This window comes from Parasteatoda tepidariorum, chromosome 5, assembly GCF_982258835.1.
Source record: "Parasteatoda tepidariorum strain Cologne lab strain chromosome 5, Ptep-v5.0, whole genome shotgun sequence".
Taxonomy (NCBI): Eukaryota; Metazoa; Arthropoda; class Arachnida; order Araneae; family Theridiidae; genus Parasteatoda; species Parasteatoda tepidariorum.
Genome location: NC_141759.1, coordinates 69,786,963 through 69,814,157, shown reverse-complemented (window position 1 = coordinate 69,814,157; position 27,195 = coordinate 69,786,963). Strand labels below are relative to the sequence as shown.

The following is a 27,195-nucleotide window of genomic DNA, read 5'->3' as shown; positions in this document are numbered from 1 at the left end:
TCAAGTTACTCATTTTTGTTACTTGCATCCCCCATGTAGGACTCCGTGGTGGGTGATGCCGCTGATAGTGGAAGTATTTTGAAATTTTCTATGGCAGAAAATAGAGGCAAGGTGTTTAGTTCTGCACACCATGGCAAAAACAGCGGAACAACCCCTTTACCGTTAGAACACGCTCGATATTTCATAATAAGTTTGACAAATCCAACTGTTCCAAACACTTCGTTTGCGAAAGTCTCGCCATTTTTAATCCACAAGGCTCTTCTGTCAGTATTGGGAGAAGTAGCTTCTGTGAAAAAATTGCGTTCGGGTGACCTTTTAGTTGAGGTCTCCGAAAAACAAGCTGCTATATTATCCACATGCGAGAAAATCTGCTCATTTACAGTAACTGTCTCCCCTCATAAAACTCTCAACACTTCACGAGGTGTAATATCACAATCAGAATTCCTCGATGATGAAGAGGAAACTATCGCTGAAGAATTAAAAGAACAACATGTAACTGCTGTCCGTAGAATTAAGATACGTAGGGATGGTAAACTTATCCCAACGAAACATCTGATTCTTACTTTTGACACGCCGAAACTACCATCTTCGGTTAAGCTTGCCTGGCATAACTGCCCCATACGACCATATGTGCCAAACCCATTAAGGTGCTTTCAGTGCCAAAGGTTTGGCCATTCTAAAACATCTTGTCGTAGCAAGCCAATTTGTGCCCACTGCTCTGGTTTTGACCATAGTGACACTTCCTGTGAGCTGCCAGCCCTTTGCAGTAACTGCAATGGCGCGCATGCAGCATACTCCAGGAACTGCCCAAAATGGTCCCAAGAGAAAGAAATACAAAGTGTAAAAGTGTTGCAAAATGTTACGTTCAGTGAAGCTCGCCGGATAGTCACCGCCCGTACTCCTCGCCCGGGTGTATCCTATTCCGCGGCTACTAAAATTTCATATAATTCAGTGAGCACTCAAACAGATAATCTACCAGCCCCTCCCTCACAGCCCAAAAATCAAAAAATTCCGATTCCATTGACACAGAGCAACAAAAAGCCCATATTTAATTTTACTGGACCTTCAGCACCTCGTAGACCTGTCTCAACATCTCCTCCACCTACAAAAGCATCTCGGACAGATTTCTCAGTGAAGCCTCGGCCTGACTTTACGCAGCGCTCGAAGTCAAAACTCCCTCCTAGCGAAAAACCGGGACTCACCCGGAAGAAGAAAAATCCTAAATTTAATCAGTACTCTAATCAATCTGCTTCTGCTATTGCACAGAAGGCGGATGATATTTTAACGTTACATCCTTCAGAAGATGAATCGCTTTTTGATGAACTTCCGATGGATGACGCACCTCCATCCACATCTACTTCTACATCCAAGAAAAAGAAATAATGACAATTTCCCTTATTTCTTGGAACTGTCGCAGTGCAAGAAATAAAATCTCTGATATCAGAGATATTGTATCTAAATATCAACCTTTATGTCTTGCGCTTCAAGAAACATTTTTGGTTTCATCAGACAATTTTAAACTTCGCAACTATGTCTGCCATCGAAAGGATTGCGTTGATACTAATCGACCTAGCGGTGGTGTTGCAATATTAATCTCTACAAGTTTCCCATCATCTCTCATTTCATTGTCGACTCCATTACAGGCTGTTGCCGTTCAAATTTACGTTAATATCTCCATTACAATCTGCTCTGTTTACTTACCTCCACATGCCGCTATAACTCAAATCGATTTAAACTCATTGATTCATCAACTGCCCACACCTTTTCTACTATTAGGGGATTTTAATGGTCACAGCGAATTATGGGGTAGTTCCGACTCCAATGCACGCGGATGTCAAATAGAAAGACTCATTATTGATCATAACTTATGTTTATTGAATCAAGGAGAGGACACATATTTTCATGCACCCACACAGACTTTCCATTGCATTGATTTAGCTTTATGTTCACCGGCAATTTTACCATTCTCACAACTCTCAGTTGATGATGACCTTCATAACAGCGACCACTTTCCTGTCATCATTTCATATTCATCTACTAGTAATATCACTCCTAGACCCTCTGTCTTCATATATCATCATGCTGATTGGAGTCTCTTTAATCAGCTTGCTGATATCACTGAAGATATGGTTAACTCTAGCAATATAAGTGATGCAGTTGAAAACGTAACTTCGGTCATAATGCATGCTGCCGAAGTTAGCATACCGAAAACATCTACCTCTCTTCCCCGTCACCGCCGACCATGGTGGAATGCCGATTGCTCTGCGGCTCGCAAAGAGAAGCAGAGATTGTGGAACATCTTCCGTCGCTATCCAACAAACACTAATTTTGTGGCTTTTAAACGAGCTAGAGCTTTCTTTCGTAGGACAAGGCGCCAAAGTCAAAGGGAGTCTTGGAAGCGTTACGTTTCATCTATCACATCTACAACGTCTCCCAGACAAGTCTGGTCGAGAGTTAAAAAGGCGAATGGTATGTACCGTGAATTCCATCTTCCGGTATTTGAAAGAAACGGTACTATTTACTCAGATCCTGTAGATGTGAGTAACATCCTAGGTGAAGCTTTTGCTGCCGTCTCCAGTCCTGACAGTTACAGCCGAGCGTTTCAAAGCCATAAGCGCGTTGCGGAAAAAAATAAACTAAATTTTGTGACTCGACAGCAACTGCAGTATAATCAACCATTTACTTTTACAGAATTACTACGAGCAATTGCGAAATCTCCCAATACAAGCCCTGGCCCCGATGGAATTACGTATTGCATGCTACGCCACTTGAATACTGTCTCCTTGCGCAATATTCTCGATCTTTTCAATCGAATATGGTTAGAACAGATATTTCCAACTAATTGGCGTGAGGCCATTGTCATACCTATCTTGAAGCCAGGTAAGGATGCGACAAATCCGATGAACTATCGCCCGATTGCGCTGACGAGTTGCTTCTGCAAAACTCTCGAGCGCATGGTAAATTCTCGACTTGTCTATTATCTAGAGAGGAAACATCTAATCCCCGACTTTCAAAGTGGATTTCGCAAGGGCAGATCGACTATAGACAACATTGCTGCTTTGGAATCGCGTATTCGTAATGCTTTTGTTCGACGTAGCCATTTTATCTCTATCTTCTTTGATATTGAGAAGGCGTACGATCGAACATGGCGTTACGGCATTCTAAAGGCTTTGTTTAACATGGGTCTTCGAGGTCATCTCCCTGCATTTATTGAAAACTTTCTGAGACAGAGGTATTTTCGAGTCAGACTGGGTAATACAGTCTCTGATGTCTACATTCAATCTGAAGGTGTTCCACAGGGTAGCGTTCTGAGTGTCATACTTTTCATCGTTCATGTATCTCTCATTTTACATATTTTACCACCTACAGTTTTTGGTTCACTATACGTGGACGATCTCAACGTCTCATGCTCAGGATCTGACATGCGAGTGATTGAACGTCAACTTCAACTTGCTGTGAATAAAACCATCAAATGGTGTGATGAGAACGGGCATACAATTTCCCCCTCCAAAAGTTCATGCATGCATTTTTGTCGGTTGCGCAGGCTGCATAATGATCCCTTCATACATATTAATAACATTGCTATACCCGTAGTTGAAGAAGCTAAATTTTTGGGAGTGATTTTCGACAAGAAGTTGACATTTGGCCCTCATATTAGACAGTTGCGAAAACGCTGTGAGAAAACTATGAACATGTTACGCGTCATTTCAAATACGCATTGGGGTGCAGATCGTATTGCCTTACTACGGATATATCAAGCACTTATTCTATCGCGTATTGATTATGCTTGTGCAGTATATGGCACTGCCTCAGCTTCTCACATTAAAAGGTTGGATACAGTGCATCATACTGCCTTGCGTATATGTAGCGGCGCATTTCGTACTTCTCCAGTTGAAAGCCTGTATGCTGTGTGTCACCAATTGCCTCTAGATTTGAGACGCATGCAGCTCAGTCTAACATATTATTTTCACGTAGTCTCATCCACATCACACCCTCTTAAACGTGAAACACTTCCAGTAAGTTTAGAGCGGATTTATGATGCTCGACCCTCACATGTTCGCCCTTTTAATGCTCGCATGTGCTCGCTCAACCAATCATTCAATATCTGTGACTCAACAACACAATGTGTCGATCACTCGCTTATTCCACCTTGGAACGTTTCACAATATCATTTTCATTCTCCATTCGATGTACATAGTAAATCTCATGTTGCGCCTATCATTTTTCAGCAACTATACAAAGCTCATCGTCATCAATATTGTCAACATGTTCCGGTTTTCACAGATGGCTCAAAATGTCCTGGCTATGTAGGCTGTGGCATTGTTATTGCTGACGACACCTACAGTTATAAAATACCAACTATGTGTTCCGTATTCACCGCTGAGGCAGTTGCAATTCTGTTGGCATTAAGGCTTATTTCAGCTAGTTTGAATCGAAAATACTGCGTTTACTCAGATAGTATGAGCGTGTTGCGCCAACTCAACCATTTTGACAATGAAACTCATCCCATTTTGTGTTTTATACAGCATTTGCTATTTAATCTTCATAAAAATGGTTTCGATATTTTATTTTGCTGGGTTCCAAGTCACGTTGGAATCCCAGGCAATGATTTAGCCGATACAGCAGCGCGATCTGCTACTACTACTTTAAATTTATCTATACCATTCTCAGATGTAAAAATACATATTAAAAAGTATATAAAATCTTTATGGCAGCAGCAGTGGGATAACCAAGTGAATAATAAGTTGCACGCTCATAAGTCAAATTTGGAACCCTTCCCTGTGTTGCGACTACGTAGTGCAGATGTTAAGCTTACCCGTCTGCGAATCGGACACACCAGACTGACCCATCTACATTTGTTGTTTGGTGAACCACCTCCTCAATGCAACACTTGTGATGTTTTACTTTCGATTCACCATATCTTAATCACTTGCCCGTATTTTAACAGACATCGTCTTGCCTTTTTTGGCAGTTCTATTTTATCTATGGGAGATTTGTTAGGTGACTCTCATCATCCGAACATTTTTGCATTTTTACGTGCTATTGGCATTTTAAATTGTATATAAGTTTATTCTGTTCATGAATTTATTCATTTTTAGAAGGATATTCTTACTTTTATACTATTTTACTGTGTTTTAACTTTGACGTGATTTTATTCCAATACTTCCGTTGATTGTTTGTATATGATTTTATCAATTTTTAATTATATTTAGGAAAATAAGTATGCACTTCAATTTTGACATGTATAAACATATTGTTTGGCGCAGCATGTCCACATTTGGATTTTGTGCCATTAAACTCTACATTCAATCAATCAATCCTTTTAAGAATTCTAGCTCAATTAATTTATAAATCACTCCATTGTGCCAAACTCTATCAAACGCTTTGCTAATATCAAGCATCAACAAAGCTGAAGTCTGTTTTAAATGTAATCATCTGCCAGCATAATCCACTGTGAGTAATAACTGTTTTGTTGTATCCAGTTTTGCGTTGAATCCATACCGTTCATCTGGTAAACAACTGAGAAATGGTTTTATTATTATTCTTATTTAGTTAATCTCATTCTATTCTTTCGACTGCTCTTCTGAGCTGCGGGATTGTATTCGTGCCATTTAAGACGCTCACTATGTGGTTAAGTTTATTAAAAACAACTTTCACTTTCAAAAACCCTTTCTTGGGGTTTGTTCCTTTTCATTTTTTGTCTCGTACTAATGGGAATTTCGAACATCCTCGGTAATTCGCTGGGTGTTCGAAGCCACAATTGCAGGTCCAGGGATTTTCCTCTCTACTTTTTGTGCAATCTGTAGTCAAGTGATCTTTTCCACATTTCGGGTGCAGTCTACACATAGCAGCTGAATAGTAGAAAACCCGCCACCAGTGATATTTTGCCGGTTCAGGTAGGGTTCTATATGCTTCAACTTTAATTTGCAAATCATCTATATGTGTTACATCAGAGATTTTCTTGAAGTTTTCTCTTCGCAATGAAACAAGGAATATGGTAAATTTTTTAGTTTCTCCTTTACATCTCCTCGTCATTTGTTTGATTTCTGCAACCGGGTATTCTTTTGCCAGGTATTCTAGTAATTTGTTTTCTCCATAATCAGCTGGGACGTATTTAAAAACTACTCTCATCTTTCATTCGGGAGTGTATATGAAAAGTGTTCGTAATTATTGTCTTCCACATACTTTCTGATATTTCTGTGGGCGTGGTCAGATTTTGGTTTTATTATCATATTTTCTTGACTACTTTTACATTCGAAGTCATAGACCTTAATTTCATTCATAGCTTCCTTGAACTTAGAATATTTTTGCATTATTGAACTTAGAATATTTTTGAATTATAAATTTTTGCAGTAACATAAGGTAAATAAGTAAGTAAAAATAAAAAGTATACTTCTAGTAAGGAGTTTATCAAAAATTAATTGAACATCCCAGATACAATTAATTTTCTTTCTCTCTTCACGTTCTCATTACATCCATTTCATTTCTTAGTGCACTTTTACAAAGCATAGTCAAGTTTTTAAACAAATCAAGTTGATTTGTGTCAACGCTTTCATAATAGTTACAAGTCCACGTCCGAGTTTTTCTTGTTTGTTTTGTCTTTATATATTTATTAGTGCCATTTATATATTTATAGAGCCATGTATATTTTGCGGTGCCATTGCCATATAATATATAATCACTATATTCGCGCCATTGGGATATGCTCACATGGTCAATGTTACATCACTTGTGAAAAAGTGAGCAACTGGCCTCAGGGAGATGTTTTCAGCTAAGTTTGAGTCGAAATTTGCAGTTTTACAGTTTAACGTTTTCTTAAAAATATTTCGATTTAGTTTGTTAAAATGGTGATCAAAACTGTCACTCTCTAGGCCTGTGCGTATGTCTACATTCTCTGATACCACTGTGCGCCAGTTATCCTTCTTAAAATCTTGTTCTGCGCTCTCGTGAGTTTCCCAAGCTCACGTTCTGAAACATTACACCATGCTGGCGAGGCATAGGTCATTATTGTTCTAATCATGGAGGTGAATTGTAACCTCTTTAGTTTTAAACTCAGTTTTTCACTGTACATAATGGATTGCAGTCTTATAGTTGCAGCATTTCCTTTATCTTTCACGTTTTTCACATGATCCGACCAAGTCAGTCTGTTGTTAATGACTAGACCTAAGTACGTTGCTTTGTTTACCCGTGGTATCACTTGATTAAAGAGTTCATTATGCTTTCTAATTGGTTTCCCGTTCTTCTGGATTACCAATAGTTGGGACTTTTGAGCGTTTATTTCAAACTTCCAGTCCAACCACCATTCCTCATATAATCATACATCGAATCCTGCAATTTTTCTATAGCCATGTTCGGGTTACTTGATCTTACTATAACACCTGTGTCATCTGCATAAAATGCAGTTAAGCTGTTCCCTATCGATCGGAAAATCGTGTGAAAATAGGAAACACAAAATTGGTCCGAGTATGCTACCTTGCGGTATGCCTGCTCTGATACTCCTCACCGTGGAGCATACATTTTTCTTTCTAATTTGAAAGTTTCTATGTGCCAAATAGCTTTATTATTCCTTTCTGAGCTAGAATTCCCAAAAGGAATATAATTTTATTATTCCTTTTGAGAATTCTAGCTCAATTAATTTATAAATCACTCCATTGTACCAAGCTCTATCAAACGCTTTGCTAATATCCACAAAGCTGAAGTCTGTTTTAAATGTAGTCCTCTGCCAACATAATCAACAATGCTTAATAACTGTTTCGTTGTATCTAGGTTTGCGCTGAATCCGTACTGTTCATCTGGCAAACAACTGAGAAATAATTTTATCCGATTATACTATTGCCCGTATTTTCCCAAGAGTTCAGAGCAAACTTATAGGTCGATAGCTGGATGTAGAAAGTAAACCTTTGTTTGGTTCAGGAAATAAAATAAAATTTGCAGTTTTCCATATTTCAGGAAAGTATAGTTTAACGACAGACATGCATTAAATATCTTGGCCAAGTATTCTATATAATTATCAGGTAGGAGTTAGATCATTTTATTCTTTATATTATCTAAGCAAGGGGATTTTTTATTATTCAACTTTACTATTATCTCTTTCAACTTTATATTCTTTCATAAAATTTTCTACGCTTTCATTTACTAATTTATCATTGTAAGGAAATAAGTTCTGATTTAATGAGAAATGCTCTTCCATACAATCCGCAAACCTCAAATTCAAATAATGTAATTAAATGTTGCTTCTTCCATTTATTTATTACTAGAGTTGAAGAATTTCTTTTTAAGTGAATATTTACTAATGCAGCTTATGTCATCTTTTTTTACTATGTATTAAATATTTAAATACACATTAACGCTTATATTTACTATTCTTGCGTAAATAGGAATTTCGTTACAGTTAGAAATTATTTTTAAATTTATAAATTTTAATTCCTTTTTCTGCAATATAGTATTAACAAAGTATGGTTATTGTTCATTTTTCTCCTTATTTTTGCAAACTATTTGTCAGTGCTTGCAATGAAGAATTCTAAAATAGTAAAATTAATACATTATACATTTTTAATTAAAAAATTTAATCAAAATAGTTTAAAGAAATCTCAGGTTAATAATTCGGTATAGCCGAAAACGTATCAACACTTTTAAGAATCTAGTCCATTGAAATATATCTGACCATCATCATCACCACAATCTAGCTATACTTAAATTTTCACTTAATTTCTCATTTATCCACAAAATTTCAGCGAATATCATTAAGCTAGAAGTTTTTGCTTCACTAAAGCTAAAGAACAATAATAAAAAATTAACTTATACAAAATGGAAAGAAATTACAATACACATTCTTTATTTATTAAATAATTAAAAAATAAACAGTGATGTTGATACTTTTTCTCAATATTTTTATTCTTTGAGTAAATAGGAACTTTGCTATGGCGAAAAATTATTTTTATATGCATTTATAAAATTTAATTCCTGTTTCTGTAATAAAGAATTAAGTAAATGCATATCCCTGATTTCAAATACTCTTATAACATAGATTAAGATAATTAAAATGAAGTTAATAAAATCTACTGGAATATATAATATTTTTTTTTAAATTTTTATGCTGAAAGAATGAATTTAAAGTTTTGCTGAGATCACAAGTTTTTTAAAAAGGCTACTGCTGTGCTGAAGACAATTACATGCTTTGAATTCACGCTAGAATAAATAAATAGAAATTATCAATAACTTAAGCTTTCCTACATTTTAAAATCTAAAACTATTTATTTTACATAAAAAATTGATCCAACATTTCTTTCACTTAAGATGAAAATAAATCTTCGAAATGATTTTGGAGTATACACTAAAATTAAGATTGGTGAAAAAGAATAAAAATAAATAAAATGAAGTTATTTTGTATTTATAACGCATCATTCAATGAGCAATAGCACACGCTTTTTTTTATTGAACTAAAAAATCTTAAGTATTCAGAGCTAGAAAATTTCGTCCACTATTAACAATGTTTCAATGGGTACCACTGAAATTTAACATTATAAAAATACGTTATATTAAACATGCATTTTTATTAAGAGATATTAGGGCTCAATTTTTTATATAAATGGCTATTGACCATCTAAAATTATTGGATTTAATTACGAAAATTTAAACGAAAGCAAGAACGTATTGGCTTTCACAGCACAGCGATTGTAAGTGAACTGCAGAAGGACACATCGTCGCTTTGAAACTAAACCGTTGTAACTCAAAAAAACAAGTTTTTCAGGAGAGCGATTTCAAATTTTCCGCGCTAATGCTAATCGTGGCAATGCGATAGCGATTTAACTGCTCTCTAAATTAATTTTATGGAACTATGAAGATAACACGTTGTTTCTCTAAAAGGGTGATTCTTTTTATACAAAATGACCCTAATATCTCATTTTTCGATTTTTTTGAGTTACTACGGTTTAGTTTCAAAGCGACGATATGTGACGTCAGTTCGTGAATAATCACGTGACTCCCTGTTTCAGGTGAAAACGAAAGTAAGCGTTTTTTTTATTAAAAACTAGCCGCCTGAGGCGGCCAGCTGTCCGCCACGCTAAAGGTTTACACAAATAAAGTTCTCCATGGCCAACTTAAAACTTCTCACGTAATTATTGTGTTCATGCAACACTTTGTGGTGAACCACCTTCTCACCAGATGGCGATGAACTTTACTCGCCAGGTGGCAGTACATAACTTTCCCCTCAAGGAAATGACTTTTCTATAAGATGGCAACATCTCTGTGTTAAAACCTAAGTTTCAAGAAATGGCAACAGGTCAATTGTCTAACATTCATTCCATCTTGCTGACTGATGAACTTACACCATTTCTGAAATGCTGCTGTCGCTAATCCTATTCGTCTTTCTACTTGTAACTTAATATAATTTCTTTTATGTTTTATTATTATTAAACTGTGTTGATAGTTAATTTTTATTGAATTAATTTATTTAATATATTTAACCTAACCACCACAACTTCTTGCAAACTTGAAACTAATGCTTGTTTTGCTTGCAAAACATTCCTACAACGTTGTTCGGATTGCTTTTCCTGATCACCTACAAAGTATAATTGAAGAAATTTTGGCTTATCATTTATTTGTGGTTGTAGACTTGATATTCTGTGGTACACTTGTCCCTGAACTTTGAAAGTAGGCATAAAGCCTTGTTCCCAAATTTCACTCCCAGATCCCAATGATGTCATCTGAAAGCATGAATTTTATCTTCTGATGTTACTTTGAAAATGTACTGTTTCAATTGAAGAATCTGTTAACAATGCCAGTAGAGGTTCAGGAGGTGTTTGAAGTTCACAGAGCTTAATTTTTCCATTGCTACAACACATACTTGGTGTTTCACCTTTCCATTTTAATGCCTGGGAAAAAATGCATTCTGTTGCCATTCCACCAATTTTTATCAATGGATCTGATGCATAACATAAAGATGGGTCGTACATAAATGCAGAGTTTTCCTTGTCTTGCCACAAATGCAATCGAGCTTGGGATGTTGAAGCACGATTTTCTTCGACGTTCCTGGGATGTTTTTCGGGTCCTTGCATTTCTGGTTGAGACTCGATTATTATCTAATCTTCTTCCGCGTTTTTCAGATGTTTCTTGGGCCCTAGCACTGCTAGTAGAGACACAAACCTCTTCTAATCTTCTTTGACGTTCCTCAGGTGTTTCTCGGGCCCTAGCACTGCTAGTTGAGACACGATCCACTTCCAATCTTCTTTGACGTTTCTCTGATACTTCTTGGGCTCTAGAATTGCTTGTTGAAATTCGGTCATGTTCCATTCTTATTTGACGTTCCACAGACGTTTCTTGGGCCCTTCTTCTTTGAGAATCTCTTAATATCTTTTTCTTTGACAAAATACAAAGTTTTTTGGAAGGCGGCTCTGCCATGTCAGTAATTGGGTTTTTAAGAAGTCAACGAATACTTTAGAACAACAATTACTATGAAAGCAAATCATGAAACTTCAATATTAAAATCTAAGTGCTTACCTTCAAACTGAAACTTTCTGAAAATAACTAACTACATTTAATAAAAACTGTTAAAATAAAGAATAGAAAAGCCAAAGAGATCCGAGGTAAGTGTGATCGTTCCTTCAAAAACAATTAAACTCCTATTTTATATATTATATAGCTACAACGCTTAAGAAAAAAAACTAAAATGCTAAATACATGAAAAGAACACGAAAACGAATTAATTTTTTATGGTATCAATTTCTATATCGCTACAAAATTTATCGTCTTCGCTTAAGAAAAAAAATAGAGCGTGGAAAGAACAAGAAAAACTTATTATAACAATTATGAACAGCGACAAATATATCTAAGCGAAGCGTTCTATTTACGTATCGAATATGTTGCCACATTTTTAATACAAAAGTTAAACTTTTCTCCACTTTGATAAATGTAAACTAATGCGAACCTTACAATTAAATTATTAATTCCTTCGTATATTATTGGTTTAAGTTGTCGAAAATTAATATTTCAATAGTAAGGTTCGCATCAGCATACATTTATAAGAGTGGAGAAAAGTATATGCATTTTTTAATAGTTTTTTGAATATGGCTCTTTGAAGACGAAAAAGCATAGATTGACTGATGACTGATAGATTGACAAAATGACTGATAACTAAAAAACTAATTCAAATTTTTGAAAAAAAAAATACTTCTTCATTATGTCAAAACACAATTATGTGCCGAGTTTCGTGCCTGGGCGAGGCTTCTGGGGCGATATATTGTGATTACAGACACACACACAGCCGCGTTTATTATGTATAGATAACTAAATAAATAGCCTTTGTAGGAAAGTAATAAACTGTTTTCTGGGAGTTTTGAGGGTTTCTGAATGCATTAAAATTTAAAAAAAAGTTGTCTGTAATTGTTCATTGTCGCCAGCTACAATAGTGTCATGTCCACCTTCAAAAAAGCTTTTTAATAGAGTCTCTGTTATGGTATGAGTGGGCGCATTGTAGAACCCCACTATCTAAATTGTTTCATCGTTGTAGTTTAGTAGAAACATATGCCATACCATTTTCGTTTGATTGGTCATATTCATTATGAGTCATATTATTTTTTGCGATGATCGCCACTCCTCCTCCTCTATATCTTCTATCACATCTATATGTAGTGTAATTTGGGACTTTAATATTACACTGTTTATTCAAGTGCGTTTCAGTGATTACAAATACATCTGGATCGTACTCCGTTATAAACTGTTGTTTGTACTACTCATCATAAGTTATTGATTTTAGAGTTTTTAAAAGGTCTGACAAGGCTTCTTTTTCAATTGAATTTATTAAGTCCTTTAGATGAGTCGTGACTGAGCGAGCATCGCGTAATGCAGTTTGATTGTTAATATTGAGCTCATTATGCTCTCTGTTATAGGTCCGATTTTGTTGTGCCATTCGAGATACTTTGTTTTGACCTATTGGATATTTAGGGCAGTTTCTAAAATTTGAGGGATGCTCACCCCCCACAGTTTGCACATTTAGCAGGGCTATTCCTGCTCTTTTCACAAAGATGAGTGAAGTGCCCCTCTTCACACTTCAAACATTTGATGTCATGATTGCAGGAATCCTGCAGGTGATTAAAACCTTGACATCTGTAAAACTGAGTTACATGATTTGTTCTGCCTTTATATGACTCAACTTTAATTTTCAGGTTCATTAAAAATACGAGATCAAAAATCCCCTTATTTTGATTGTTCTTGGGCATGGTAACTATGAATAAAGGAAGCTTTTTCAGATATCCGTCTCTGAAACTTCTCATTTGTTTCACCTTTAATAAGGTGAAACTGTGAGCTATTAATGCTTCCTACACTTCAGTAGTCTTGATATTCGCAGGAATATCCTTCAAAGCCACTCTAAGCGGATTTTTCATTTGCAGTTTGAATGTGTGGAATTTAATATTCAACTCTCTGAAGTGCCGAGTAACACTCCTGTAATCATCTTCATAAGCTAGTGACACTTTCATGGTATCCCCGAATACTTTTCCAGTAAAACCGTTAATTTTCTTTTCTCTAAGTTTCTTAGAGATCGTTGTCCTTGCTGTGTATTATCATTTATAATTGTCGGAGGGACATTCCGTTTTTTATTCTTTTGAAGTTGGAAATTTCTTTCCAACTCCATTTCCTCTACGTCACTGTCTGAGGCTCTACCTCACATTCATCTTCTTTCTCTCTTTCTCTACATCTTTTTTCTTTACCACTTTCGGTTTTTTAATTTGTCCTCTATATTTGACATCGTTATCAGATGATCCTGAGTTCTCTTTTCTCTCGCTACCTTTTTCTACAACTTTCTGCTCTTTCTTTGCATTGCTATTTCCCTTTTTTCTTTTCTTAGAGGAATTGTTTGAAATAGACAATTTACCCGTCGTTACATTTACCGGTATAGTCTCTTTCACATTCACAGGGGGTGGGCAGCTCCTCTCTCTGTGATACCGCCTTCTGAAAATATCTATTCTCTTGTTCTAATCTTTTATTCCCTAATAAGAGACAATCGATTTTTTCGTTCAATACTTTCATTTGTTCTGCCATCATTGCCAGTGCCCCATCACTGCACTTTTTATTTGCGTTAACGCTGCCCCCACTCATTGGAGGTAACCAACCATTTTCAGGTTCTCTAAGTACTGCCTATTAAAGGCCTTAACAGCTTCATTATTTACCGCATTCACCCAGATGCGTGCCTTACTTCTATGCCAGGCAAGCTGCCGCTGCTTGCCGGCATCACTCTTCTCTCCGTTACTTCTGTTTCCCCTAGAGTCAAGTTGGGCTTCGCGCCTTACTCCTCGCTCCAACACGTCACCTTCCTGCTTCCGGGAGCCCGACAACTTGGACCCCGCTACCGAAGAACTCCGCCGGTGCAAACCAACTCTTACGCTACCGTCAAACTGCCCCCCCAGGGGCACACTCTTGTGTGACGGGTACAGCGCACCCGGGGCCCCGAGCCGGACCTGAGCATTTTTCCATTTCTCTCTTGCGACGGTCCTGTTTTGAGTTTCCGACTTTTTATCAAATATTTATAATGACCTAGTGAGCGAATGTTATTTCATTTCATTCAAAAACACTTTATCATTTACAGATCTTCAGATTTTTGTTTGTGTTTTACTGTTTTTGTCAGGTTTCCTGATTTATCATGTTTCACCTATTTATTTTAAGTAACCAATTTTTCTCTAAAGCTTACAGACTAACAACGTTAGCTTTTGCTGACCAGCACGTTTGCCGTGTGCTGCGTCTCGTAAGGTGGAAAACGGGAGCCTGGAGCTACCTGTCTGCTCGCTCATACGAGTGTGGCGCCCAAGGGGGCATTTCAATCTCGGAGTTGGTAGACTGCGTACTCTTTGGCCCGAGCTTCACTGTAGACGAGTGGAAGGAGGTTAGGTCCCCCTCCCTTTCAACCGGCTGGTAGGGCATGCTTAGCATCCTGCTAGGGACTAGCGCTGCATAAGGAGAGTGCCCCTGAACTCTGATAGTTTTGGCGGATACACACTCCCCTGGTGTAGTACTATATCTGACACTACTCTGGGCAGAGCACCGAGGCTGAGGTGTTCAGAGCCGGTGTTTCTACCCCCCTTGTTGGGCTCGGTGGTGGGCGTGAGAGTGTTCAGACGAAAATTATCTATTGCTATGGTTTCAACTGGTGTTTCACCCAGTCTCAACAAATATCCACCTAGATTTGATCTTTCCAAATGTCCAAACTTTGATGCTGCAAAATCTAGATTCTTAATACTTAGCTCACCAGAAAAGAAACTCTCCACCATGTCCCCATTTATAGTACAAAAATTTCTAGAATCACAAATAGGAAATCCGAAAAATGTGCGTCAAATGCCATCTGGCGATTTACTAGTCGAAACAGTTTCTAATAAGCAAACTATGTCTCTTCTGAAATCAAATAAAATAGACAATATTCCTATCATTGTAACTCCTCATAATTCTCTAAACATATCCAAAGGTGTTATCACTGTTAAATCTCTTCAAAACCTTTCTGTTACTGATATCGTTCAAGGACTCTCTAATCAAGATGTAATCGATGCTCGCCATATAACTATTAAAAAAGGCAATGACATTATAACTACTCAACACTTAATCTTGACATTTAACTCAGCCACGCTACCTACCGACATTAAAGTAGGCTATATCAATTGCAAAGTGAGACCATATATACCAAATCCATTGCGCTGCTTCAAGTGCCAGAAATTCGGTCACTCAACCAACAACTGCAGAGGAAAAGAAACATGTTCGCGTTGCAGTCAACCTAATCATACATTTAAAACCTGTACACTCCCTGAGCAATGCATAAACTGTAACGAACCACACTCTGCTAATTCTCGTCAGTGTCTGAAATGGAAACAAGAAAAACAAATTCTAAACATAAAGGTATTACAAAACTTATCGTATACTGAAGCTAAAGCTAAATTCCTGAATTCCCAGTCCCGACAAAATATTTCATATGCTGCCGCAGTTTCTAACACAAAAAGTACAAAATCTATTGGCATCCAATATGATATCAATGAAACAGAGCCACATAATGAAAAACTAAAAACTCTATCACCAAGACAAACAGCTAGCAAATCAAAAACAATATCTTCCCAATCTCATCGACAAACACAAAATATTGAAAAATCTATAACACCTTCACAAAGCACTTCAGAAAAACAAAAATACTTGAAATTGACTCCAAAATTAGTAAGTGTACTACAACAGAAACTAACCCAGTCTCCATTAGTTTCCAAACACAAATACATACCAAAAAGCAGGCAAAACAGATTTCATAAAAACAAACTAAAACAATCTAAAGATCAGCAGGAACATCAATGTTCCCAATCTGATGCAATGAGCACAGATGAAAATACTGCAGATGAACTTCCAAACCCACAAATGCAAATCGATGTAGGGTTGGATACTCCACCAAACCTCTGTCCGAAAAATACAAAACTTAAAATTAAAAGGTAATGGCCAAAATAATATCCTGGAATTGCAGAAGCTTTAACTCTACGAAACCCGACGTCATTGACATTATTAATAAATTCGCACCATGTTGCATTTGTATTCAAGAAACCTCCTTAAAGCCAAATCAAACAACCAAACTTCGCGGCTATAATGTAATTAGAAAAGACAATACAGACAATAATAAAGCTTGTGGTGGAGTCATGATCATGACTTCCATTGTATATCCATCCCATACAATCACAATTAACACTCATTTACAAGCAATTGCTGTTCAAATTTCCATTCAATTTCTGCTTACAGTTTGTTGCATTTACCTCCCTCCTCGAGATAACGTGTCTCAAACTGATTTAGATAACTTGATCTCTCAACTTCCGCAACCCTTTATAATATTGGGAGATTTTAACGGCCATAGCCCTATTTGGGGAAGCTCTGATTCCAATAGTAGAGGACTCATAATTGAGAAATTTATTGACGATCATCGCTTATGCATTATGAATACAGGAGAAAACACTCATTTCCACGCACCTTCACGATCATTTCACGCCATAGATCTAGCTATCTGTAGTCCATCTCAACTTCCATACTGGTCATTTCATGTGCATGACAATCTCTTCAATAGTGACCATTTTCCATTAATACTTACTCATACCGCCTTCAATAATTACCAAATTCCCAGAACTCCTCGACTTAAGATGAACACCACAAATTGGACTAAATTTATATCATGCATACAAGTCGATGAAGATTTGATAAATCAAGCTAGTATTAATAATGCAGTTGAATATTTCACAGACACATTACTTGAAGCAGCTAAACAAAGTACAAAAATGTCATCACATAAATTGCCAAAACATCCAAAACCGTGGTGGAATGATGATTGTCAGCAAGCACAAAAGGAACAAAAACGACAGTGGCAAGTTTTCCGCAGACACCCTACTATAGATAACCTCATTGCATTTAAAAAAGCTCGCTCCGTAGCTCGTAGAGTTCGACGGAACGCCCAAAATATATCCTGGAAAAAGTACGTTAATTCCATAACATATAATACACCCTCTAACATTATCTGGAATAAAATTAAAGCAATATCCGGTAAATACACTCAGCATAATATTCCAATCCTCAAAAGTAATAATGTAACTTTCTCGCACATTCCAGATATTGCAAATGCTCTCGCCGATGCTTTTGCTAAGGTCTCTAGCTCATCTAGTTATCAAGAACCATTCGCCACAACAAAAAGAAAGAGTGATAAAATTAAATTAATGCCTAAGAACTCAAACAGTGATTATGATAAACCTTTCACACTTAATGAAATTCAATATGTTTTAAAAAACACCCACTCAACAACGCCTGGTCCCGATGGAATTCACTACTCTATGTTACAGAATCTACCAAATACAGCCTTAAACCAACTTCTGCAATTATATAATCGCATATGGACAGAGAGAATTTTCCCCCAAAACTGGTCGACAGCATTTGTGATTCCCATTCTCAAGCCTGGAAAAAATCCCGAAGAGACCTCAAGTTATAGGCCTATCGCACTAACAAGTTGCCTTTGTAAGATGTTCGAAAAAATGGTCAATCGACGTTTAATCTCTTTCCTTGAAACCCGACACTGCCTTACTCAATATCAAAGTGGCTTTCGCAGAGGGCGAAGCACTATTGATAATTTAGTTAAATTAGAAACTGATATTCGCCTTGCCTTTTTAAAAAATCAACATTTAGTTTCAGTTTTCTTTGACATGGAGAAGGCCTACGACAGAACGTGGCGCTACGGAATACTTCGGGATCTTATCAATTGCGGTATAGGTGGAAATATGTTTCATTTTATTGAAAACTTTTTATCCAACAGAACTTTCAGAGTAAAAATTAATTCAATTTCATCTGACATTTACCCTCAGGAACAGGGAGTTCCCCAGGGAAGTGTATTAAGTGTGACGCTTTTCATTTTGAAAATAAACGGCATTTTAAATGAACTTCCTGCTTCAGTTTATGGCGAGTTATTTGTGGATGACTTCCGCATTTCATGCCGATCAACAAATATGTCACTCATTGAACGACAAATGCAACTGGCTGTAAATAAAATTTTAAAATGGGCAAATGAAAATGGTTTTACCTTCTCATCTCAGAAAACTCATTGTGTGCATTTTTGCCGCAAACGTGGTCTTCACCCCCATCCCGAAATCACTCTAAATAACATCGTCATTCCGGTTTTCGAAGAAACAAAATATCTGGGTCTGATTTTTGATTCTAAATTAACCTTCAAGCCACATATTAATTATATCAGGAAAAAATGCTCTCAATCATTAAATATTCTAAAAGTCCTCACAAATTGTTCTTGGGGTGCTGATATGGACTCAATGATTAAAATTTATCGTGCAGTTATACGCTCGAAACTAGACTATGGCATCCCTATATATTCATCAGCTCGTCAATCTGTTTTAAAATATCTGGATACCATCCATCATCAAGGTCTAAGAATCTCATCAGGTGCATTTAGAACCTCACCAGTTGAAAGTCTGTATGCGTTGTGTTCTGAGCCATCTCTTCATTTTCGTAATCTTAAACTTTCATTGGATTATTATTTTAAAATTAAATCGAGTCTAAATCACCCACTGTATTCAAGTATTACTGACCCACAGTACGTCACTCACTTCTCTTCACGGCCTTCTTATATTCCTTCATTTGGAATTAGAATCATCCGCATTTTAAATGACCTTAACATTTTAAATTTCCATGTTTTTACTAATACAGAGACAATTCCACCCTGGGTTGATCTTTCAGTTTACATTTTAGATGTTTTTAATAATTTAAAAAAAACTGACACGAGCTCAAGTATTTTTATTCAAAAATTTTATGAACATCGTAATGATTATGTTGATTTTATACCGATTTTTACAGATGGATCTAAGCACGATAATCATGTTGGTTGCGGTGTAGTCATAGAAAATTTGACTATATCTGAACAGTTATATCATGACTCATCAGTTTTCACTGCGGAATGTTATGCTATTTTGTTATCACTTAATTTTATTTCAAACCAAACTTACCGTAAGTGGATTATCTATACAGACTCTTATAGTTTCATTTCAAGCTTTTCTCACATTGGAAAAAGCCCCATATTGCAGAAAATTCAAAGTCGCTTCACAAAATTATGTGGTGAAAATTACAGTATTCACTTTTGCTGGATACCGTCCCATGTTGGCATACACGGGAATGACCGCGCTGATACCGCGGCTAAAACCACTCAAAACGTATGCAGGAACCTCTTAACACCTTTGGATCTGAAACGAATATGTAAATTTGCAATACAGCTGGCTTGGAAACAACACTGGAGCAAACAAAAAGACAATAAAATGCACGAAATTTTTCCCTCTCTAGAAGACCACAAATTAGTATCCGTTGATCGCAAAACCAAAGTTATAATTAATAGACTGCGTATTGGTCATTCCCGTTTCACCCATAAACATTTACTGACTGCTGATCCTGCACCTTGTTGTTCTCTATGTCAAGTCGACATAACAATTAAGCATGTTTTAACCAACTGCAAACGATTCGAGCACTTGAGGAACAAACTCTTTGGCAGCTCTTACCCTGATCTTAAATCCTTAATCGGTGACCCTATACATCACAACCTTATTACGTTTGTTAAAAAAATAGGACTATACTCCCTGTTTTAAAAATAAAGTATTCTTTAACCTAGTGGCTGGCGCAGTATAGCCATGTCTGGCTCTTGTGCCAATAAACTTTAATCAACCAACCGTCAAACTGCATCTCGAAATTAAGATCCTTTCTCAGCCAATCAATACTTTACCAGTGGACTCCTAAATCTTCTCAAAAATTATTCGTCTGCTTTAACAGTGCTGGATCGCTTCTCGCGAAACCTGTATAATTGTGAATCGTAGTGGAACTTGAACTAAATTCGTATACAGTGTACCTGTCTGCGAAGCTGACACTTCACACTTTCATCTGTGGTTGTGCCCGTGGGCACCTGGAACAATGGCGTTGTTTGTGGAAAATGGTGGTGAATTGCAGAGGTGGTGATCAGAATAAATCCACATTTTCACTATACACATAAAAAACTCATTTTAGGGTGTTGGTCACTTCTGGGTCGGGGATCACCATTTGCTAATTTCTCTTTCCCTGAAGTGGCCTAATTAAACCTGAGTTGATTCCTAATTAAATCTGAGCTGAGTAAATCATAGAAGTGAAACTTCTACGATTTACCTCCGAGTCGGGTCCCTTGGTCATTTCCCCTCTCATGAGGTAGGTATCCATAGGTATATGCGATTGAGCACTATTGATAATATTTATATATGATCATATCTGAGAGAAAAAATGAAGTAATCGGATTATAGTATTTCATGTCATGAATTAGATTTTTGTCCAGAATTTTATTGAAATCTGCAGGATCTGAGATTTTTGCGTTTTTATCGAAAGTCTCGTTCAGCTAATTAATATATTCACTAATGCTATCTATTTTAAGTCATTTCTAATAGAAGAGTTTGGAAGGTAGAAAGGGGCTCCGGTGATGCGCCGGAGAATTTAATTTTGTACAATATCTAGTTTCTTTAATTTGGTTTGCCTTTGCGCAGCCCCAAGTAAGGCTGGCGTATGTCAGAATCGGTCTCATGCATTGTAGATATGGAAGCCTCTTTAGGTTAAGTGGAAGTGTTGAGTTGGAGTTCAGTAGCATGGGTGAAAGCCCTTATATAGCAAGACGGAAAAGATGAAAAACTGGTACGAAAGACATTTTATTATAGCATTTTTCTCCAGAAAAATAAAATATCTGTAACTACCAAGATTTCTTTAAGATTTTAATAAATATATTAATCTGCTTCTTTTCAAAAATAAAATAGAAATTGTTAAATAGTTTAAAAAAAGAATAAGTAAACTCCGACCGAAAATTAACAATTACTGAGATGGTTTTACTACCAGCCTTTTCTCTTTTCCGTCTCGCTTTCACCCCTGTTCAGTAGTGGTCTCATGCAGTTATAAACTGTATAGGCTTTATTTACTGTTTTATCTATATGGAGGTTCCATGTGAGTTTATCATTTATGCAGAGGCCAAGATAATTAGCTTTATTTGTAATTGGTATTTGATTATTAAATAGAGTAACTTTAATGTTTTTAAATATCTTCTTTCTTCTGATGACCATTAAATTGGATTTATCAGTATTTATAGCAACTTTATTTTCAAAGCACCAATTTTCCATAGATGGTATGAGTTTATTAAGATTAATGATGGACTGATTTGGGTTCATAGAAAGCATGGCTATTGCCATGTCATCGGTATAAAATGCAAATAAGTAGTTATTTTTATTGATATTTATTGGAAAGTCACTAGTATATATTAGATACAAATCTGGGCTAAATATACTGGCACTCTAGCTTTGATCTGTCTCTTATCTGAAAGTTCCCCATTTAGTCGAATTTGAAAAGTTTTCTTGGTTAAGTAAGAGTCTAGAATTTTGATCAAATCGAATGGTAGATTTTGTTTTATTAATTTGTGAATTAAAGCCTCATGTCAGACGCGGTCAAAAGCTTTGGCCACGTCTAGCATGAGTAATGCTGTGGTCTCATTTTTATAAAATTCATCACTTATAAAATCAATAAGTCTTACAAGTTGCTTGGTTGTGGATAATTTTTTTACGGAAGCCAAATTGCTTAAGTTCATTCACATATCCTCATAGGCAGTTTATCATGCTTTTGATTTGGCAGTCCAATTCCATATTTGAAGAGGCATATTCAATGTTTGAAATTCCGCCTGTCATCTTCCTTAGATCACTAGTAGATTCGAGAATCAAGATCTCTTCTTCCTCTTCTCTCTTGCTTTTGATGGTAATAACTAACATTTTTATCACTCCCAACCATGTTGGGTGCAACCAAGCTCCCAGACGGTCCGTTCGGTCTCGGCGTAGCCAATGTCATTGGACCTTTTGGAAATAAAGCCAACTGCCCAGGAATTTGATCTAAATTTTTATTAGTCAAGTATTGGCTTATGGTGAATTCTTGACAGCAAAAAGAGAAGTTTTCGATTTTCCATGTAAAACTAAACCCATTCTCCTTAACGTCTGACATAATTTCAAAGGCAGGAAAATCTCTAGCGATGAATCGTAATAGTAGGTACTGCCTATGTGAAGCCGTCAGGGGCCCCAACTCATTCATCACAGTGGTAGTATGGTACAAAAGCCGAAGCTCATATCAGTGGGGTATGTTAATTAGTAAGCAAGCATATGGGTATAAACAATAAAAGATATATGAATAAAACAAGAAATAAAATGAGGTATACAGATATTTACAGAGAGGCAATCTCGGTGCCTGACGGCCTCGCCTCCCCCCCTTTGCTGGATTCTCAGGTTCACAGACAAGAAACTTGATTTAAGGAAACGAAATAAGAAATATGTACATTAACTAGTTAAATCAATTACATAAGACTGCGTCTGATAAGTAGAAAACGGTTGCCGGGCTGTATAAACTATTATCTCTAATAAGCTCGAAATCGAAAATTTGGTTGTACTTACACGTAGTACATTTACGCGCGTCATTAAAGAAGGAGATACAAAGTTGAACTATGTGTTCCTCAAAAGAGTCAATATTTAGATCTTTTCTAATGTCGCTCAATCTAAGCCTACTGGGGGTTCCAGTAATTATCCCAATCAATTTATTTTGTGTCGTGTCTCAAGTGTTTGCTTCCGGAAGACTTATAGGCCTGTAACTATCTCGTTTAAGAAGGTTTTTCCCTAGTTTTGGGCCCCTGAGGGGGTTTACCTTCTTTAGGTAAACACAGGGAGTCACGCCCCGGGTACCCTAGTGATCTGTCCTCCCTTCGTTTTCCTCTCCCCTTACTCCTACTTTACCCTTTCTCTTCCCCCTGGACGTGGTTGCCAAATTTACGGGTGAGGGCTTGTCATCTGTGTTTGATTACCACTCTGTTGTGTCGGACACAGATGGGAAGAGACCACCCGCGTGTTTGCCGTGCGTGGAGACCCCTGTCCCTGGAAAAGGGGATCCTGGCAGTTGAGGGGCATCTTGGTACCCCAATACACTGCTTTGGCCCGTGCTTCAGGTAAATGGGAGGTGCATATTGGCCTGTGTGAATCAATCGGCTGATCACAATCGTCATCTGTTAACTAGTGTCAAGGCCGGGGTCATCTACTGGGCATCTCGTTAAGAGTGGAGGCTGCCTCAGGGGTGACTCACGGTCGTATAACTATCGGTCAGCATCGGTGTTGAGTAACAAGCTGGTGGCAGCATCAACTTGTTATTTGCAGCCCCTAAGTTGGACTCCGTGGTGCCGCTGATAGTGGAAGTAAGTTTTGCTTTCTATGGACGAAAATGAGCAGGTGTTCAGTTCCGCACACCAAAACAAAAACAGCGGAACACCCTCAACAGCATATGAAAACGCACGATATTTTATTATCACTTTGAAAAATCCTACTATACCCAACACTTCATTCACTAACATTTCACCATTTCTCATTCACAAGGCTCTTCTTTTCGTTTCTGGAAGAAGTAGCCTCTGTGAAGAAGCTACGTTCTGGTTCTGGTGACCTATTAGTTGAAGTTTCCTCCTCAAAACAAGCTACTGTTCTATCCGCATGCACAACCATGTGTTCATTCAATGTAACTGTTACACCTCATAGATCACTAAATACTTCTCGCGGGGTCATATCAGAAGCATATTTCATAAACGATACCGAAGAAATGATATTAGAAAACCTACAAAGTCAAAATGTCTCATCTGTCAGAAGGATTAAGATTCGCAGGGATGGTAAGCTCATGGTTTGACTCATCTAATTTACCATCTGAAGTTAAAATGTCCTGGATTAACCTTATATCCCAAATCCTTTGCGTTGCTATCAATGCCAAAGGTTTGAGCATTCTAAAACATCTTGCCGAGGTCGACCGGTGTGTGCCCGTTGCTCAAGTACTGACCATGAAGACACTTCTTGCGAGCTGCCACCTCTTTGCATCAATTGCAAGGGTGATCATGCAGCTTACGCCAGAAGTTGTCCGAAATGGTCACTAGAAAAGGAAATTCAGACAATCAAAGTATTGCAAAACCTATCATTTAGCGAAGCCCGTCGAATAGTTACGGCCCGCACTCCCCGTCCGGGTGTATCCTATTCAGCGGCAGCCAAAACTTCATATTGCTCAGTAAGTTCGCAGACAGATTCCTCAATATCATCTACCTCACAGAAACAAAACAAAAACCACAATTTAATTTTACCGGACCCTCTACTTCTCGCAGACCTGCATCCAAATCTCCACCTCCAAAAACATCTCGATTGAAATCCCCAGAAAAGCCTCGTCCTGCCTTAAAGCAGCGTCCGAATGTGAAGTTGCCACCTAGCCAAAAACCAGGTATTCCTAAAAAGAATAAAGACCCAAAATTTATACAGATCATTAAAAAGTCCACTTCAGATATCTTGCAGAAGATGGACACAGAAATAACACTACATCCATCGGATGACGAATCGGTTTTCAACGACCAACCGATGGATGTTGCGTCTAAATCAAATTTTAAATCCAAAAGATAATGGCAAATTCCATTTTCTCTTGGAATTGTCGCAATGTGCGAAACAAAATCTCTGACATCAGAGATTTAATTTGTAAATATCACCCATCATGTTTTGCAATCCAAGAAACTCATTTAACATCATCTGATAATTTTAATGTACGTAGCTATATATGTTATCGAAACGATCATGACGAAGGTAGTAGACCTAATGGTGGTGTCGCTATTTTAACATCAACAAGTTTTCCATCAACTCACCTTTTATTGTCAACGTCATTACAGGCTGTTGCAGTTAAGGTTCATCTAAACATTATCATTACAGTCTGTTCCATTTACATACCTCCACATGCTTCCGTTTCACAACATGATTTAAACACATTAATTCATCAGTTACCTACGCCTTTTATTTTGCTTGGAGATTTTAATGGCTACAGCTATTTATGGGGTAGTTCCGACACAAATGCCCGAGGGCATCAAGTTGAAACCCTCATCCATGATCATAATCTATGTCTACTGAATCAAGGTGAAGATACTCACATTCATGAACCAACGCGAACTTTTCATTGCATTGATCTTGCTTTATGTTCACCTGCGCTTTTACCCTTTTCAGAATTTTCGGTTGATAATGATCTTCATAATAGCGATCATTTCCCAATCATTGTTTCATATACATCTACTGCTTCTATCACTACAAGACCCTCTACATCTATTTACCATCGTGCTGATTGGAGGCTTTTCGCACGGCTTGCTAACATTACAGAAGATATGATATCAGATGAAAATCTTGAAGCTGTTGTTGAAACGGTGACTTCTGTGATCATCAATGCTGCACGAAGTAGCATACCAAAAACATCAACTTCTCGTCCCCGGCATCGCAAGCCATGGTGGACTGCTGAATGCTCCGCAGCTCACAAAGAGAAGCAGAGGCTATGGAACATCTTCCGTCGGTATCCTACAACAGACCATCTTGTCGGTTTCAAGCGAGCTAAAGCGATTGCACGCAGGATTCGGCGTCAAAGCCAGAGAGAATCTTGGTCACGCTATGTTTCATCCATCACATCTACAACATCTCCCAGACAAGTCTGGTCGAGGGTCAAGAAAGCGAATGGTATCTACCTTGAATTCCATCTTCCGGTATTTGATATAAACGGTATCACGCACTCTGACCCTGTAGATGTGAGTAACATCTTGGGTGAAACATTCGCTGCCGTATCTAGCATTGACAGTTACAGCTCAGCTTTTCAAGCTCACAAGCATAGAGTTGAAGCCCAGACGCTGCAGTTTACGACTCGACGGCTATTCCAATATAATTCTAACTTCACATTTCATGAATTGCAGCGAGCGCTGTCAAAAGCAACCAATACGAGCCCCGGCCTTGATGGTGTATCATATCGCATGCTTCGCCATTTGACTTTTGCATCTTTGCAGAATATCCTGTTACTTTTTAACAGATTATGGATGGAGCAGACATACCCATCAAGTTGGCGACTGGCTCTTGTGATACCAATTTTAAAGCCAGGTAAGGATCCAACGGAACCAATAAACAACGCCCAATAACTCTGACTAGCTGCTTCAGCAAGGTATTTTAGCGTATGGTCAACTCTTGCTTGGTTTACTTTCTGGAGAAGAAAAAACTCATCCCAGACTTTCAAAGTGGTTTTCGAAAGGGCAGGTCGACCATTGATAACATTGTTGCATTAGAAACACGTATCCGGAATGCTCTTGTCCGACGTAACCATTTTATCTCTATCTTCTTTGATATTGAGAAGGCGTACGATCGGACATGGAGATAAGGCATTCTAAAGGCATTGTTTAATATGGGCCTCCGTGGTCACCTACCTATGTTTATCAAAAACTTTTTGAGTCAGAGATATTTTCATGTTAAACTGGGTAGTACACTTTCTGATCTCTACATCTAATCAGAAGGTGTTCCACAAGGATGTGTTCTGAGTGTTATACTCTTCATAGTCCATGTTTCCTCCATTTTAAACATTATACCCCCTACAGTTTTTGGCTCACTTTATGTTGACGATGTCTCATGCTCAGGATTTGACATGAGTGTAATCGAACGTCAGTTACAACTTGCTGTCAATAAAATAGTAAAATCGTAAGATGAGAATGGCCATACCCTTTCACCTTCCAAAAGCTCATGTGTACATTTTTGTCGGCAACGTCGGCTTCACAATGATCCTGTAATTCATATTCATAACATTGCTATACCAGTCGTT

General features: G+C 37.4%; 1 protein-coding gene across 1 annotated transcript; it reads left to right on the top strand.

The window, feature by feature from the left end:
• The first annotated feature begins 15,126 nt into the window (after positions 1 to 15,126).
• Positions 15,127 to 16,452, top strand: LOC147809468 (uncharacterized). Its single transcript, XM_087162829.1, has one exon. The coding sequence runs from the start codon at positions 15,127 to 15,129 to the stop codon at positions 16,450 to 16,452; it is 1,326 nt and encodes a 441-aa protein (XP_087018955.1).
• The last annotated feature ends 10,743 nt before the right edge of the window (positions 16,453 to 27,195 follow it).

Excerpts from the sequence above, each read along its gene's own strand:
- LOC147809468 (XM_087162829.1), top strand. The coding sequence starts at position 15,127 with ATGGTTTCAACTGGTGTTTCACCCAGTCTCAACAAATATCCACCTAGA.